This window comes from Rousettus aegyptiacus, unplaced genomic scaffold (genome assembly GCF_014176215.1).
Source record: "Rousettus aegyptiacus isolate mRouAeg1 unplaced genomic scaffold, mRouAeg1.p scaffold_m13_p_13, whole genome shotgun sequence".
NCBI classification, from domain to species: Eukaryota; Metazoa; Chordata; class Mammalia; order Chiroptera; family Pteropodidae; genus Rousettus; species Rousettus aegyptiacus.
The window spans coordinates 48,948,925-48,965,706 of NW_023416288.1; the positions used below are offsets into that span (position 1 = coordinate 48,948,925).

The 16,782-nt window shown below is 46.1% G+C and overlaps 2 protein-coding genes across 3 annotated transcripts in view; both read right to left on the bottom strand.

Annotated features, from left to right (window-relative positions):
• Positions 1-12,448, bottom strand: part of GALNT11 (polypeptide N-acetylgalactosaminyltransferase 11) — a 41,684-nt gene extending 29,236 nt beyond the window's left edge. The window contains exon 1 of one of the 2 annotated variants that reach the window (XM_036230626.1): positions 12,292-12,448. The gene's annotated coding sequence lies outside the window, so the exon portion shown is untranslated. The remainder of the gene's footprint in view (positions 1-12,291) is intronic. The other variant, XM_036230625.1, reaches the window with a different exon arrangement.
• A 157-nt stretch (positions 12,449-12,605) lies between these two features.
• GALNTL5 (polypeptide N-acetylgalactosaminyltransferase like 5) overlaps positions 12,606-16,782 on the bottom strand; it is a 47,109-nt gene continuing 42,932 nt past the window's right edge. The window contains exon 12 of the mRNA XM_036230641.1: positions 12,606-15,473. Coding sequence (XP_036086534.1) covers positions 15,321-15,473 — 153 coding nt within the window. The 3' untranslated portion in view covers positions 12,606-15,320. The remainder of the gene's footprint in view (positions 15,474-16,782) is intronic.

The following is a 16,782-nucleotide window of genomic DNA, read 5'->3' on the forward strand; positions in this document are numbered from 1 at the left end:
TTTCTGAAACATAAATTTCCATTTCCTGCATTACCTGGAACGACCACTCGAAACTGCCAGCAGCCCCCTCTGGAGGCTGAAAGCGGTCTCGCGTGCGCCCCAGGCACAGCGCCACCCCGGTGTAAGTCTTTCTGACTAGCCGGCCAGGGGGCCGTGACCATGGTGACCATGACCGAGAGGTCGCACCTGAGACCCTGCATTACAGAATCACTCCTTTAGGTGTGGAGAGGAAGCCTGTCGTGTCTTTACTATTTCCTGCCTCAGTGGATTTCAACCCAAAGAGGAGCTGTATCCTTTTTCCCCGTCAAAAGTCTTGCAGCTCCAGCATATAAGTTACATAAGGTAAAAGCTCGTGTAATTCCTCATGTTAGAAAACCGCCCTCAGCAGAACACTGAAAACCACTGCTACGAAGAGGGGGAGGGGGGCAGGGAGGATGGGAAGCGGGCGGGAAGCAAGCTCACTTTAAGGAAAAGGAGCCACAGACTGCTATCCAGAAGTGGAAAACAAAAAAAAAAAACAAAACTTTTTAAAAGCCTTTCCTGCTCAGGATGGTCTCTGGGTCAGAGCTCCGCATTCTCAGCCACCACCTCCGCTCCAGGATTCCGAGCCGATGGCGTTACTTGCTCACTAAGCCCTCTGCATTTCTTGCATCTCTTCAATGTGTTCCATCTCTGGTTCTCCCATACTTCATTCAGGGAGTTTCTTCTAGTCTTTCAGTTCATTACTTTCTAATTCACTATTAATCAACTGAATCCTTCGGTTATACGTTTTAGATGTAGTATTTAGCAGGTTCTTTTTCACAGCAGTCTCTCTCTGTAACACTTAGTTCCTTGCTGAAAGGTTTAGGTCCGGCTTTTCCGCCCATGAACTCAGTAAACGGGACTTTGGTCTGCTTTTTCTACTATGCAACATGCCCCCTTCCGTCACCTGTTGTCTGTTGGCTCTTGTCCGGGCAGTCTCCTGGCATGCTGGTTACATGGATTTGACCGTGGACTAGCTAGATGTGGTATCTGAAAAATCATTTCAGAAATAACTCAAGGCTTAAGAGGACATTATACTCGAGAGGGGATTTTCATCTGCTTCCCTGAGGTGACTGTGGTCACCAGCAATCACACCGTCTCAGTCCGATCTGCGCGCCTGAGACCTGCTGAGCTCCCCTGAGCGACTCGGGCCTTCAGTGCGGGGGAGGCTGGCGCGCCGTGCGCCTGAGTTCCCGTCTGCAGCCTTCTCACGCGCCGGCATTAACCGCCGCTGGTTCAGCAAGAGTCTCACCCACGGCGGTTCCGAGACTCCAGATGCTGCTCCTCCACCCTGTGAGACCGTCAGGTACACCGAGCAGCAAATTCAAAGAGGAAGAGCAGCCCGAAGCTAGATGCTCACCTCTGTGGATTTCTGTAATCTAAATTTTAGCCCCTTAATTCTTAAGTGTCTTGTACATTCTCATGCATTTCAGAAGCATCGCCAGGCTTACGCTAGGTTACACAGCCTGGCATTACTAGAAGCACAAGGCCAGACTTATGTTCTAAACTGTTGCTTTTGTATTTCAAAGCTTACAGGATAGGTAGTGCCAAAAAGAGACCATCAGCAAATAATAATGTAACGGAACATTGGGCCTTTTTTGGAAAACTCATTTAATAATGCAATCAACACCTCAAGAGGTTTAGAAAGCTGACACACCTAACTGACCTGACGAATGGCCAATTTCTAGCCCGGCTCATCCCGCTGACCCGAGCTACAGGCAACAGGACAGCAGACGCCGGCCTGTGGACGTCCTCCTGGGCCTGACCATCCCACACAAGGCAAATACCATGTAAGTTCGCCAATATACGGAATCCAAAGAACGAAACAGAGACAAACTCAGAGATACAAAGAACAAGCTGGTCGCCAGATGGGAGGCAGGTTGGGGAGATGGGTGTAGAAGGTTAAAGAGATTAAGGAGTCCACGTTGCCAGGTCTACTGGTCTCGAGGATGTCAAGTACAGCATAGGGAACAGAGTCGATAATGTGCTAATGACTACGCATGGTGTGAGAGGGTACTAGACTTTTCAGGTGATCTCTTCTATGGACCTAAGAGACATCCAAATCTGTAGAGAATTGTATTATTGTTTATTTGAGCCAAACTGATGACATATGCTGGGAACGAGATCTCAAATGCTCCCAAGAGTAAGTTTTGTTGCATCTGAAATTGAAGAGAACGGAAGATTACAGGAAGGTGGGAGAAAGCAAGGCCTGCTGGGATTGGATTACTGGAGAGTTAAGATTATTCGCTCTCTTGAGGGTGGTTACGTTTTAGAAAGAGGGATCCAGAAAGAGCCATTTCAAAGGTAGTTATCCTAGATACACAGAAACAATGGACAGCACTTGCTTAAGGCAAAGATAAGCCTTTTACTAAAGCCTCATCTTTGCATCCTGAGGCGGGCTGACCTACCACGACCCGCCCGGTCAGGAATTTACGGCCTGTCGCCCTGTGAGGTTACTTGCCATGGAAGCCTTTTTCTGTCCACACTTCATAAGGTACATAAATGTCGAATCACTAAGTTGTATGCGTGAAACATGGCAATGTATGTCAACCGTTAATTGATAAATTTAAAAAAAAAAATTAATTTTAAAAAATGGGGGTGACTTCTGCTTAGAAGCCCACTCCCATCCTTACAACAAGAGCTAGATGGAATGAAAATCAACGACCCTTGGGCCCATCAGAGAACTGCCGCCCACAACCTGGAGACACACAGCTGAGGCCTGCTTACCTGCGGCAGAAGCTGGCGGCTGGGTGTGGCTAGAGAGTCAGAAACTCCCTGGGGCCAGGGGTGACTTCTGTGGGCTTTACCTCACCTTTACCCCACAAAGCAGGTCCTCGGGGTAAAGCTGAGGATTCCAGAGGGCTCCCCGGGTGGGGGGTGGGGCGTCTAGCAGGGGAGGGGAGGAGCGACCTTGTGACCCCTGCCCAGAGCCCTCTGCGCAGTGGCTGGGAAGGGCACTCGTCCCACCCCAGCCCCCTCTAGCCGTCCTGCCAGTCTAAGGGAGGAGGCAGACTGGAAGTGCAGCGGGGGAAGGCGGAGAGGCTGCGGGGGAGAGTCTCACGCAGGACCCGGGCTGAGGTTCACTGGGAGGGGTGCAGGCCCCTCGCCCTCCCTGACAGGCCACACCGCACCAGCGGGGCTCTGAGCACCGCCACGGTGGGCTTCGGCTGAGGAGCTGCAAGACACAGACTCTGGGGAAGAGTCCCCACTTAGAAAACCCCAAAGTCAAGGAGGCACATAAGAACAAGGGTGCTAGAAGAACGTGACGTCTCTGGCATGAGACTTCATTAAACATAGGCAAACCCCTATTAGCACCAACATGATACAACGTGTCAGTCTTTCGAAAACAAAAAAATACAAACCACAGCAAAAACAAGGGAAAATATACTCCAAAGAGACAAAGCAAGCATTATACCCTGACTCAGATGACACAGATTTGAGGATAATCAGAATTTAAAATATCTATAACTAATATGTTAAGAGCGCAAACGGAAAAAGGCAACGATCAAGAACAGCAGGCCAAGGTAAACTGATGGAAACTACCGAAATTCGAGGGCCGTGCGGCAGCGGTGAAGATGCCTTCCACGGGCCCCGTGCAGCCCAGCAAGCTGTAAGCTGGACTACGGGGCAACAGACAAGTCCCGAACTGAAACGCGAAAAGGAAAAAGAATTGAAAAAACAGAATATTCAAAAACCATGGGACAATTTCAAAAAGTATAACATACACATTACTGGATTATCAGAAGAAAAGAGAGAAAAGGTAGAAGAAATATTTGAAGTAATAATAATGGCCCCAAACTTTCCAAAATTAATGACAGACCCCAGGAAACTGAGAATACCAAGCAGATTCAATAACCCACAGAACCCTCACCTAGGTAAACCATACTCAGAAAGCCAAACAAACAAAATCTTGAAAGAAGCCACGGGGAGGGAAAAACACCTCCAGAGGGGAAAAAAGATTACAGTGAAATATTTAAAGTATGAAAGAAAAAACCCACTACCTTACTACCTTGTAATTGTGTTTTCGCTGATATTATCCGACAAAAGAGAAGGAAAAATAATGGCCCTCTTAGACGAACAGAACTAACGGATTCGGCAGCAGGCGACCTGCTCTGCATGAAATGTTAAAAGTCTTCAAGCAGAAAGGAAATGATATAGGTCAGAAACTTGGGTCTACACAGAGAAAAGGAGAACATCGAAGAAAAAAATAAATGAAAATAAAACCTTTCTTTCTTATTCTTAACTGATTAATAAAAGTAACGAGGTGCCGGGTGATCTCAGCAAACTGATAAGCGGACGAATGACAGCAGCGCACAGGGACGGGAGGGAGCAGAGAGAACCCGTTATCAGCGAGGCCCTGCACAGCGCGTCAGGCAGTAGACTGTCACCTTAAGGCGGCGTCGGATTAGTTTAAAGTATGTATTGTAAACTCTAGGGCGACCACCAAAAAAAATTTGTATGTGCTCTGTGGTAGGCGGAATAATGGTCCCCCAGAAATATCCACATCCTAATCCCCAGATTTAAGACAGCAGATTAAATGAGGGTTGCTAACCACCTACCCTTAAAATACAGAGACGACCCTGGATCACCTAGATGGGCCCCATGTAATCACAGGGTCCTTCAGCGGGGAAGAGGGAGGCGAAAGAGGAGACTTGAGTCACCCCGTGTAAGAGGAACTCCGCCCACTACCACTGGCTCTGAAGGCGGAGGAAGAGGAGACCTGGAGTTCCCCCTGCCGCCTCCAGAAAGGGACGCAGGACTGCCGACACCCCGAGTTCAGCCCCCAGGGACCCATTCAAACCTCTGACCTAAAACCTAAGATAATAAACTGTGTTGTTTTACAACACTAGGTTTGGTAATTCTGTTACAGCAGCAGTAGGAAATTAATAAACGCTGAGAGAGGAGATAAAGCTGATTCATATAAAATGGCCAATTAAAAAAAAAGGAAAAAGCGATGAATACAAACCAGTTACGAACACTGAGCGATAGCAAGGCGACTACGTGAACAGTCACTGCACACGGACGGTCTAAACGCACCCGTCGGAAGAGACTGTCACGATGGACAGAACGAAACGAGATGCAACCAACCAGATGTTGTCTATAAGCAACTAACTTTAAAGACAGACACATTCAGAGTAAAAGCACTGAAAAATATACCAGGCTAACGTCAAACAAAAGAAAGCTGGAGTAAGGACAGTAATTAAAAAAAAAAAAAAGCAGACTTTGATAATCAGGGATAAGGAGGGTCATTGATGATAAGAGGCCGATTCTCCAAGAAGACATAGTAATCTTGAGTGTGTAAGTACCTCGCAAGTGGATATCAAAACATATGAAGCAAAAACCTGAAAAACGAAGAGAAAGAAAAATCCACTATTATACTTGCAAATTTTAAAAATACTGTCATTAATTGATCGATCAAGCATATATAAAGTAAGGAAACGGATGACCCAAACAATATTATCAATCAACTTGATCTAATTGATATTTATAGAAAACTCCAACAACAGCTGAATGCACATTCTTTTGTAGCCCGCATTCACCAATGCATAGCACATTCTGGGCTAAAAAACACACTTTAACAGACTTAAAAAATTAGAAATCACATAAAGTATTTTCTTAGACACAATGAAATTAAACTAGAAATCAATAACAGAAAGCTAAAAAAATCCCCTCAGATATCTGGAAAGTAAACAGTTTCAAAAGAAATTTTAAAATGCTTTGAACTAAATGAAAATATAACTTGTAGGATGTAGCAAAAACAGAACTTATAAGGAAATTTACAGCATTAAATGCACATATTAGAAAAGATCTAAAACCAATAACCTAAGCCCCCACCTAAGACAACCAGAGAAAAAAGAGCAATTTAAGCCTAAGGCTACCAAAAGAAAATAATAAAAATTAGACAGAAGCCGGTAAAACTGAAAACATGAAAATAAGAAAAACCAATGAAACCAAAGCTAGTTCCTTAAAAAGACCAATAAAATTAACAAACCTCTAGGTAAGCTACCCACCAATAATACCTCCTCTCCACCTCCCAAAAAGGAGAGAAGTCACAAATTACCAATATCGGAAATGAAGGACAGAACATCACTACTGCTCATGTGGACATTAAAAGGATAAATACTACAAACTCCTCTATGCCTACGAATATCAGATAAAATGGACCAATTCTTTGAAACTACCAAAACTCATACACGAAAACCTGCACACAGGTGTTTATAGCAACTTTACTCACAATTGTCAAAACGTGGAAGCAACCAAAATGTCCCCAAAAGGTGAATGATAAACAAACTGCGACACAACCAGACAATCAAAGATTAGTCTGCAAAAAGGAGAGAAGGAAGAAGTAGAGAAAGGAGGGAGGGAGAGGGAAAGACAAGACAAGAGGGAGGGAGAGGGGAGGAGGACGAGACAGGAAGGAGAGAAGGGTCAAGCAACGGAAGGCAGGCAGGGGAGAGGCTTAAGTACGTTTACAAGAAGTCAGCTTGGCAGGGCTACATACGGCCCGATTCGCATTATGAGACATTCTACATCCTGGAAAAGGCGAAACCACGGAGACAATGAACAGGTCAGTGGCAGCCAGGGGGCTCCAAGGGCGAGGGGGCTCAGGGCTGCCCAGGTGAAGCGCAGTATTGTAGGGTAGTGAAGCTATTCAGTACGGTAGCAACGAGGAAGATACACACTAGCACTGTATATGTCAAACCCATAAAACTTTACGTTACAGAGAGTCAACCTTAATGAACACAAATTAAAAAAAAATTATTTAAGAGCTCAAGGGATCCTAGAATGGAATGCGAAATGTGGGAAGGGAAAAAATCTATATTATGAATGTATGAAAAAACGTCGCCTGAGGGAAGAGGGAGGAAAGGTGCCGACTCGGCGCTGGAAACGATCGGCGTCTACAAGACTGAAGGCAGACGGGACCACGCACAGGCACGGCACTCTAGTTACCCAAGGACGCGTGGGCTGGCGGTTCTGAAATCGCTACGTGTACAGTCACGCGTCATTTACCTAACAGGGAAACGTTCTGAGCAACGTGTCCTTAGGCAATCTCATAGTTAAAAAGGCCGTATGTCCTAAGGCTATTCGCAGATTTAACACGATCCCCATCAAAGTTCCAATGGCATTTTCTGAAGAAACAGAACAAAAAAAAAATATATCAAATTTGTATGCAACCACAAAAGGCCCCGAAAAGCCAAAGCGGTTGTGAGAAAAAAAAGAACAAACCTGGAGGTCTCACACTCCCTGACTTCAAAGCAAACTACAAAGCTACAGCCATCAAAACAGTGTGGTGTCAGCAAAAAATGAGACACACAGACAAATGGAACAGAACTGAGCCGAGAAATAAACTCACACACGTATGGGCAACTAATTTTCAACAAAGAAGCCAAAAAACACACAATGCAGCAAGGAAAGCCTCTTCAACCAACGGTCTGGTAAGCCGCGCGCAAAAGACTAAAGCTACGCCACCATCTCACAGCGCACGCCAAGGTCACCGCGAAATGGAATGAAGATCCGAAACGATACGCAGAAGAAAACATGGGTTAAACTGACAGACCTTGGTCTCAGACAGGTTTCTGTGAACTTGACCCAAAGGCAAGGGATGTGAAAGCAAAACCTAATGCGCAGGACTACGTTCGACAAAAAGCTCCCACAGAGCAAAAGACATGAACAAGGCAAAAAGGCGGCTGACCAGACCGAAGCAGGTACTCGTGCATGATACTTCCGATTCCGGGGGTGATGTCCGAAACATATAAATAACTCACACGACAACAACAAAATCCAACTAAAAAACAGGCGGCAGACTCAGCAATTTTCATAACAAGACATACGATCAACAGATATATGAAAAGATGCTCGACTTGACTTAGGAAAATGCAAATCAAAACCATAACGAGATACCATCTCGCACCTGTTAGAATGGCTGTTATCGATAAGACAAGAACTAACGAGTGTTGGAGAGTTGTAGAGAATAAGCAACTCTCAAACTGCGGGTGGGAACATAAACTGGTGCAGCCACTACGGAAAACAGTATGGATGGTCCTCAAAAAATTAGGAAGAGAGCTAACACACGACCAGGAATCCTTCTTCTGGGTCTCTAAACAAAAAACTTTAAAACATTTATTTGTAAAGATATATGTACCCCCTATGTTCGTTGCAGCATTGTTCACAGTAGCCACAACATGGGTGACTGGATGAAGACGTGGTACACATATACAACGGAATACTACTCGGCCGTAAAAAAGGATGAAATATTGCCGCTTGCGGCAACATGGATGGATCTTAAGAGCATCATGCTAAGTGAAATAAGTCAGATGGAAAAGGATAAGACCCATACGATTTCATTCGTGAGCTGTAAAACAGAAAGCAGCACACGAACTCGGACACAGACAACAGCATGGCGGTGACCAGAGTTGGGAAGGGGGTGGGCAATGAAGAGGGTAAAAGGGATCGAATGCATGGTGACGAAAGGAGGCTGGCTGGTGGGCACACGTGCAACACACGAGTGCATTACACCGCTGCATCCCTGAAACTTACAAGATGCTATGAACCGATGGTGCCCCGACAAGTTTAATGTAAAAAAAGACACAGTGAACATGAGATGTATGAGGCTTCTGCTGAGGGAGCAGTGTACGTCTACAACAAACTTTTCTAAGTACAAAAAGTGCGCTCTAAAGAAAGGATAAGTAGTAAATACATAGCCCAGTAACGCCATCACTTATTATCAAGTATTATACACTGTACGTAGTTCCATGTGCTACATTTTTATGGGACTGGCAGCTTTACACCAGTATCACCACGAACATGAGTAACGCATCGCGCTAGGAACATTACGAAGTCACTAGGTGATTGGACGTTTTCAGCTCCATTACAATCTTATGGGACCACTGTCACATAGACAGGCCATTGTTGACCGAAAAGTTGTCGTGCGGTTCACGACTGCATAACAGAACTAAACAATTAAGTAAATGGATGGCGGACGCCAAGTTTCTAATCGCTGGAGTAGGTTACAGATAAACAAAGGCAGAAAGCTAGAATGATCCACGTGGTGACAGATTAGAGTTCAAGACATCTTGATATAAAGATGTTTAGCCTAATATATTAGCTTTAGATTCAGATGATTACACATGTGTAATACGTACACATAGTTATATACAACAGCACGTACACATGCCTTTTCCTGTGAGCCGAGAGGGCCTAGAATCATGACACCCCAGTAACACAGCCATTCCTAGGTCTAAATCTTGGTTTCCAATAGCATAGAAGGTTAAAGGAACCAAGTCTCCTTGGAGAAATGACTGATTCTAGGACTGAGGCAGAAAATATGCAAGATGAGCCTAGAGCACCTCGTAATGTCAGAAAGTAAGAAAATACCGCACACACGCAGACCCTTAAAAATAACAAAAACCCACAATGATGGGATCCGTCAAAGGAATAGATGAAACCAATTTAAAGGGCTCACGACAGCCAAAGCTAACACGATGTGAGCAACAGAATAAAGTGGTGTTGCGCTGTAAGCCAGGAATAACGGTACAGGTCGCTAAATGATACATCTATCGGTGATAAAATCACAAACTGCAGGGCCTTTGAAAAAAGCCTTTGACAACGGCACAGGAGCCTTAAAGACTTTTAAACCCTTGGTCAGTGATCTCATTTTAAGAACAAAAATCCTAAAGAAATATTAAAATAAATCAGATGAAAAACTTGGTCATATCCTAAAGCAAACTCTAAAAAGTACTACAATAAAGACATAAACAAACTGTATCAAAACAAGAATGGAGGAGAAATTAATTTTGCATGAAAAACTTACGTCTCAATTTCTATAAAAAAAAAATTTTAAGTTTGACTTTAAAGAAAAAAAGTCAATGGCCAAATACTGAAATATTTCAAGCAGAAAGCTCGAGTCTTGGGAAACTGCAACATGCATTTCAGTTTTCCAAACAGAAAGGTAGAATGGTTGGCTAACACAAATACACGCTGGCTGGGTAAGGCTACTGGAAGGTGATTGACTCTACGAGGACGGGCTGCAGCTCTGACCCCGGGATGAGAATTAACTTGTTCTGCGTGCACAAGGGCAAATATAGGCTATGAAGAAAATTCTGGGAGCAGTGTGCAAAACAGTGTGGAATATGTGAGAAAACAAAATCTAGAACCATGAAGTCCAGTAAGAAAAACTCCCCTGAGACAGTCACGGCTTGAGCCAGTCCGTGGAAAGGCGGATCTGAGGCACAACAGTCTGCGCGTGTCGACTTGACCCAACTTGGGAGGTGGCGGGCGGGGGATAAAACGACGCCCAGCTTCCAAATCTCAGTGGCAGGGAGCACAAAGAGCACCCGTCTGGGAGGATTAACGGATGCTGCATTTTGTTTTGGACACGTTACATTTGAGACAACACTGATATGAAGGTGCCCATAGCTTGAAATTCACATTGAAGTCTCAGAAGTTAAAAATAAACATCGGAACGATAGTTTCGGTTACATGGAAATAACAGCTGAGGAGGGCTTGAGTGGTAAGTGCAAAAAATGGATTAGGGCGCAAGCGCTGAAGCCCTGCGGACACGCACATTTAAGGAGCGGGCGGAAGGAAGAGCCTTCGAGGGACTAGAGAAGAATCACAAAGCGCGAGAACCTCCGGAGGGTGTGCTGGACCCGCAACGCCAGCTGTCAAGATTTACGGCGAATTCCAGCTGCTGCAAGTTACGCTGGAGTCGTCAGATTTAGCAAAGCCGAGTTAATTAGGGTCTTTTAAAAAAGCAGTGTTGAAATGTGAAGTTTGAGTTCCTCAGAAACTTAAATATAAATTTACCATGCGACCCAAGAATTCCACTCCTACGTACACACCCCAAAGAACTCACAGATACATGTAAACATACTCAGAGTGGCATTATCCACAGTGGCCAAAAGACAGAAACAACCCAGGGTCCAGAGACAGACAAATGGACACTCAAACTGTGATATGGCCATACAACAGTCTGACTCAGCCATGTAAAGGAACGAAGTCTCCTGTATGCTCTACCAGGGGTGGATCTTGACCAGGAATAAGCCAGATACAAAAGGGCAAATATGGCACCTCTCCACTCCTGTGAGGCATCAGTAACAGGCAAATTCATCGCAGGGGGAGCGGAACGGGGCGTGCTGCTCAATGGTTACAGTCTGGGATGATGAAAATCTTTAAAAAGAGTAGTGATGGTGACAGTATTGCAAATGTACTTAATGTGTTTGAATTCTGCACGTTAAAACGATAAACTCTATGTCATGTGTATTTTACCACATTTTTTGAAGTAAAAAAGAACCCAAGTTGCAAGGTACAGCAAAGAAACTGTCCAGATATGCAAAGTGTGTTCTCTTTGCTGAACTTTAATTTGTGAAGCTCAATTTGTACATGTTAAAGGCGGGCTGTTGTTTTTTTTCTGAAGGCAGAGATCTCAGCACCCAGCATTTCTAGATAAAACAGGAAAACTGAAAAAATTTTTGTGGGTGCACAGCAGCATGAAAAGCATACTCCAAGTTATAATTTCGTTTTATATTTGGAAAACCAAATCACAATCTAGAGATAGAAAGGAATGCCGGGCCAAATCTGCTTTGATGATAAAAATAAACAAAGCTGTGCATCGTGAGTGGAACATTCCTCAAAGGGTGAAGTCTCTCAGAACTGGAGGGTGGCGACTTGGATATTTTTATATTTATCCAAACGGCATCAATCTTAAGAATGAGGAAAACTGCACAAGACAAATAACTCAAGTAGGGAAACCTGAGAGGGTCATCGCCCCAACGCCACGTGTGGACCTGGCTAAAATCCTGACTGGCACACACCGGCTGCCGGGAAAAAAAACGCGAAGTTCCCTCCCCCGCCCCCCCAGACTTTCGGGGACACGTGAACGCTGCCTGAAGGCTGTGGGCGCTGAGGGTGGGGTGCGGGGTGCCTCAGTCAAGCTCCCCTAGGTTTTCCATGTTTGAAACCTTCCCCGCTCGTCTCGGGGGCGCCGCTCGGGCCTTCGTTCGGGAGCCCGCGGCCCCCGAGTCCCCTGCGCCCGGGCCGGGGCTCCCCGCAGCCCCCCGCCCTCAGGGACGGCGCGGGCCCCGCCGGAAGTCGCTCGGGGCGGGCGCCGCGGTCTCCGGCGTCCCCCCGGGTCCCGCCGGCGCTCGCGGTTCCCGGGTCCGCGGTTCCCGGGCCCGCGGCGCCGCCTCCCGCCCGCGGGGCCGACGCCGCTCGCCCGGGGCACGGTGGCCGCGCGGGGTCAGACGCCGCCGCGGGCCGCGCGCTACTCACCCCGACGCCGGCGGCGCAGCAGCCCGGCCTCCCCGGACGCGGGCTGCGGCATCCTCGCGCCCGCCACAGCCCAGGTCCGCGCCGCGGTCGCCGCAGCGGGCAGGTGCCCAGGGGGACGCGCAGCTCGGCGAGCGGTGGCGGCCGCGGGCTCGCCCAGTGCCCGCGCCGCAGCCTGCGCGCAGCGTGAGCGCACGCCGAGGCCACGTGACCCAGGCCCCGCCCCTCCCGCCGCGGGTGACGTCACCGCCCGCAGGTGGCGCGCCGCGGCCCGGGCCTCAGGCCTCGGGCCTCGTCCAGAACGTTCTCGAGGCCTCGCGCGCCGTCCTGGTGCCTGGGGTTTGTCTCCGGGCAGCCTTCGGGCTTTTCTCTCCCATAAAAACGCTTATGTTAGACAAATGCCCTGCAACACATGAAAACGTGTTCGACTCACTCACGATGAAAGAAATGTGGGTTCAATCGAAAGGCGGGGCAACACCGCCTTCCTGGCAGCTGTGCGAAACCTCGCGCGTTGGCGGTTGAGTGCGAAATAAAGCGCTCACGTGGAGCAAGGGCCCCGTGCAGCTACATCGGTGTCACCTGGGCTTCCTAAGCATGCTCAATCTTAAGGCCCGGGCCAGCCGGACCTACTTGGTAATGGAAAGCTGCATTTTCCCCGAGCCCGCCAGGTGACTGATGTAGCACAAATGGCACTAAAGTGTCCTTTGCAGTGTAGCATCGTAGTTAAACCCAGGGCCTTCGAGGCAGGGCTGATTACACTAGTGCATGGGCTGCGCTAGTTTGACCTTGGGTTACAATTGCCAGATGAAATACAGACCTGAAATCTGAATTTCAGATAAAGAATAAAGTATTATTGTTTATCCAAAATTCAAATTTAATTGAGCTTACTGTATTTTTATTTGCTTAATAGTGAAATCCTAACCGGACAAATTCTACCCTTAGTTTTCTTATCTAATGAAATGGGGATAATAATAGGACCTGTCTCATAAAGCTGTGTGAATGAAATGAGATAATCTATGCAGAGGACTTACCATGGGGTATGAAACACGAGAGGTCAATAAGTAAATTCTTAATTATTTCATACAGGTGTGTGTTAAGATAAATTCCTACAAGTATGCTTTAGTTATAGAGCTTCCAGGCTTAATTTCAGGCTTGTCTGAGCATTTGATCGTACCAAACATCGCGTTTGCTGAAAAGCCTTGAGCAAATTAGCAGATATTTCTCAACTAGCTCCAGAAGACAAACCAGATTTTTTAATTTCCATACAAAAACCAGTAATTGCCCACTACAGGCAAGTATGGATTTCCTTCCAATCACTCCAAATAGTTGGATGTTGATTCTGACTTATTTCTGTTCCAGAATCAGCTGAAACAATATTCAAGAGATTGTTGAAACAATGCTCTATGTCATTTCTAAGCTTTAGCCATGTGAGCTGGTACCTGAACTAAATTATTACAAAACAGTTACTATTAGGCCCGGGGCTCTAAGAAAAAGAACATTTCTGTCTTTTTCTTTCAGCAAAGCCGGTGTTTACAATATCTTCCTTTACGCTTACCAAAAAAAAATTACTCTCAAATTTCAAAACTAGAGAAAAAAATGTTACTTCCAGAAGATACTCTATATACTACTGTAATTCTTTTTCCCTTCCACTATAGAATTCTATTTTGTGAGTTACTCTAATTTTAACAGATTCATGGCTTCAGTGTGGTCAATTTTTACTACTTTCTAGAAGCAGTTAAGGCAGAAATCTGGGCCAAGAATATCACAACATGGTGCTTATTTTGTGCCACCAGGTTGACCTTTTAATGGCTCAATCAAGTTACCCCGTCCATCTGTAGTACGTGAGCTCAGGTATTTCTAGCAATAGATCTAGAGAGTATTTTGCTAAATACATAGGTATAAAAAAATCATAAACTGGCCCTTTTTTCTTGACATTGTATATATTATCTCAGAAAACACCAGCTCCGTGAAGGGAGGGGTGTTTGCCTGCTCCATTGTCTGCAGCACCCCAGCACCTAGGAGGACACCTGGCCCAAGATGACCACTCAGTTGTTGACTGAATGAGCATAATAGACGGGTCAAGTTTTTTTTCTTGCTTGTCAAAACTGGCTTATGTTTTCTCCAGCGCAGGCTATGGGAGTGATCTTATCCTCAGCCTCCCCCACTTCTTTTTACTCCATTCAATGTGTTCCTCACTCTTTTCCTCATTCTCCTTGTCTTTGTGAATTCAACACAGCCACTTGCATCGCATTGACTGCAACAGCCATCGCTCTCACCCAAAAGCAGTACATGCTTTAGGCCCCTGGGGGCGTGTTCACACAGGATGGATATGGAATCCAGGCGCTGCTTCCCCTGACCCCCAGTGAGACGTGCGATCCAGGTAGTGTCAGCAGAGCTGCAGCCCAGAGCCACAGGAAGGGACGGACATGAAAAAGGCAAAATCAGAAGCAGGGAAGAGCGAGTGTCTCCAAGGGCACATAGGAACGAATGGGGAGTCTGGCCTGGAGAGCTAAGCCGGGGCACCCAGGCAAGTGGACTGGCCATGAGAAACACAGGAACCCAACCAAGCAAGGTGCCCATGCCAGAATCTTCACGGGCAGCAAGAAAGGGGTTGATGCAGTTGAGCCAAAGTTGTTATGTGCAAACCAAGGCTCTCTGGGCACGTCTTTCTGAGAAGACCACTGAGCCAGGTCGCCTGTCTGGAGCAGGAAGGAGTGGGCCAAGCCTCCAAGTGTGGGGTTGTCCCTGTGGTCCCCCGGGACCAAGCGAGTCTGGCAAACAACTGGAGATCATTGTACGATAGAGTCCTAACTATGCGACGGCGACATTTCTAATGTTCAGGGCCTTGCAGATGAGTGACAGAATATTAAGAGCTATCGTTAAAGGAGGAAAGAAAAGGTGCTCCTGTCTTAGACGACTCTGGTTGCGTTTCAGATAACTCCACAGTGTTACAGACCCAGCCTCGTCTGTGGGTCGAAGGGCTAGGGGACTCTTTAACCCTTTATTAGCGGGAATGATTCGTTTTCCTTTTCTCAGCTGCTCTTAGATGGCTCCAATTCTGGGAAGATAGTGTCCAAATACCACTGAAAGGACTTGCAACCCAACCGTTTCCTTAACTCGACACGTTCGCTAATGTTTCCATAGGGAATGAACCTCAGATTGGGTCTTCGTAAAAAAACCTGCTCCTGAATGGAGAAAAAGAGAGTTTCATTAACCGGAACAGATCTTAGGCAATCAAATCATGACGGCTAACATAGCAGTATGTATTTTTATCACCCGAGTTTAAAAAAAAAATACCTTTCGATTTCCTCTGCCCTGGGCCTCACTCACCCCACAGTCTGCGCTGTGATGGACCACAGCGGAGGTGGTGTGGAAGGGTTGGGAGGGTTGGGTCCTGCTTCTCAAGAGCCCGTGAATCACGGCCGCCTGTTTTAGTATATCCCCTTCCTCCTGTTCTTCTCAATGACACTCGAGGACAAAAACCCTCATTCCTAGTCTCGACGGACACTTCCATATTTTCAGAGACAGGGGACAGTGTGGTGGCCAAGGGCCGGCACAAAGTAGAGTGATAGCGTTAACTAGAGAAGGCGTTTATGTATCTAAATTAGCATGTGACGGATTTTTCCCAGGGGTTCTTGACAGCTGTGCGTGCCTGTCTTGGTTCCCCAGCGTGGTTTGGTGCAGGGGATGGGCCTGAGGTGTCATCATTTTGGAGCGAATGCTGGGAAAACCTGAGGCCACATCCCCCTGTCTGAAGCCCTCTCTTGTCCAATGTCACTCATTAAATTTCCCAGTGTGCCGTGTCAAACGATGCATTGATTTTATGCCAACTATTACATGCTTTGTAAGTTAGATGGAACCTTTTGACACTATATCCTCTGTGAAATTCGGTAAACTACGTGATCCTGTGTTCAAGCCAACTGTTTAAATCTGTGATGAGTTCACAGAAAAGTAATCGGAAAAAAATAATAAGCTCGAGATCTCTTGTAATTAAATAAATACAATTTTAAACAATGATGCATAATTTCTAACCTATCAGATTAGAAGAAATACCAAGTTTAATTAAAACCGGGATTGGGAAAGTCGTGGGGAAACAGGCACTTTCCTGTACATTTGATGACAGTACAGGTGACAATCTAGACGGTGAGGGACAGTATGGACATTATCCATCAGGATTTAAAATGCATGAACTCGTGGCCCAGGACATCCACGTCTTGAGATTTATTCCAGAGATATCGCTGCACGGATGCACAAAAGGATGTGTGTAAAGGATGCTCATTTCAGCAGTTTTAAGGAAAATCCGAAAGCTGAGATGCTGAGAATATTTTTCAATGGGGGACTATTAACGGGATCAATTTTAGTAGATCCGTTCAAAGGAAATATTTAAAAGGATATGTTTATATGTTCCGATGTTGAAAGACCTTGAAAATATGTTTTTAAAATATACTAACATGGGAGAAAAATTGCAAAAAAAAAAAATACTGCGCAAATCTA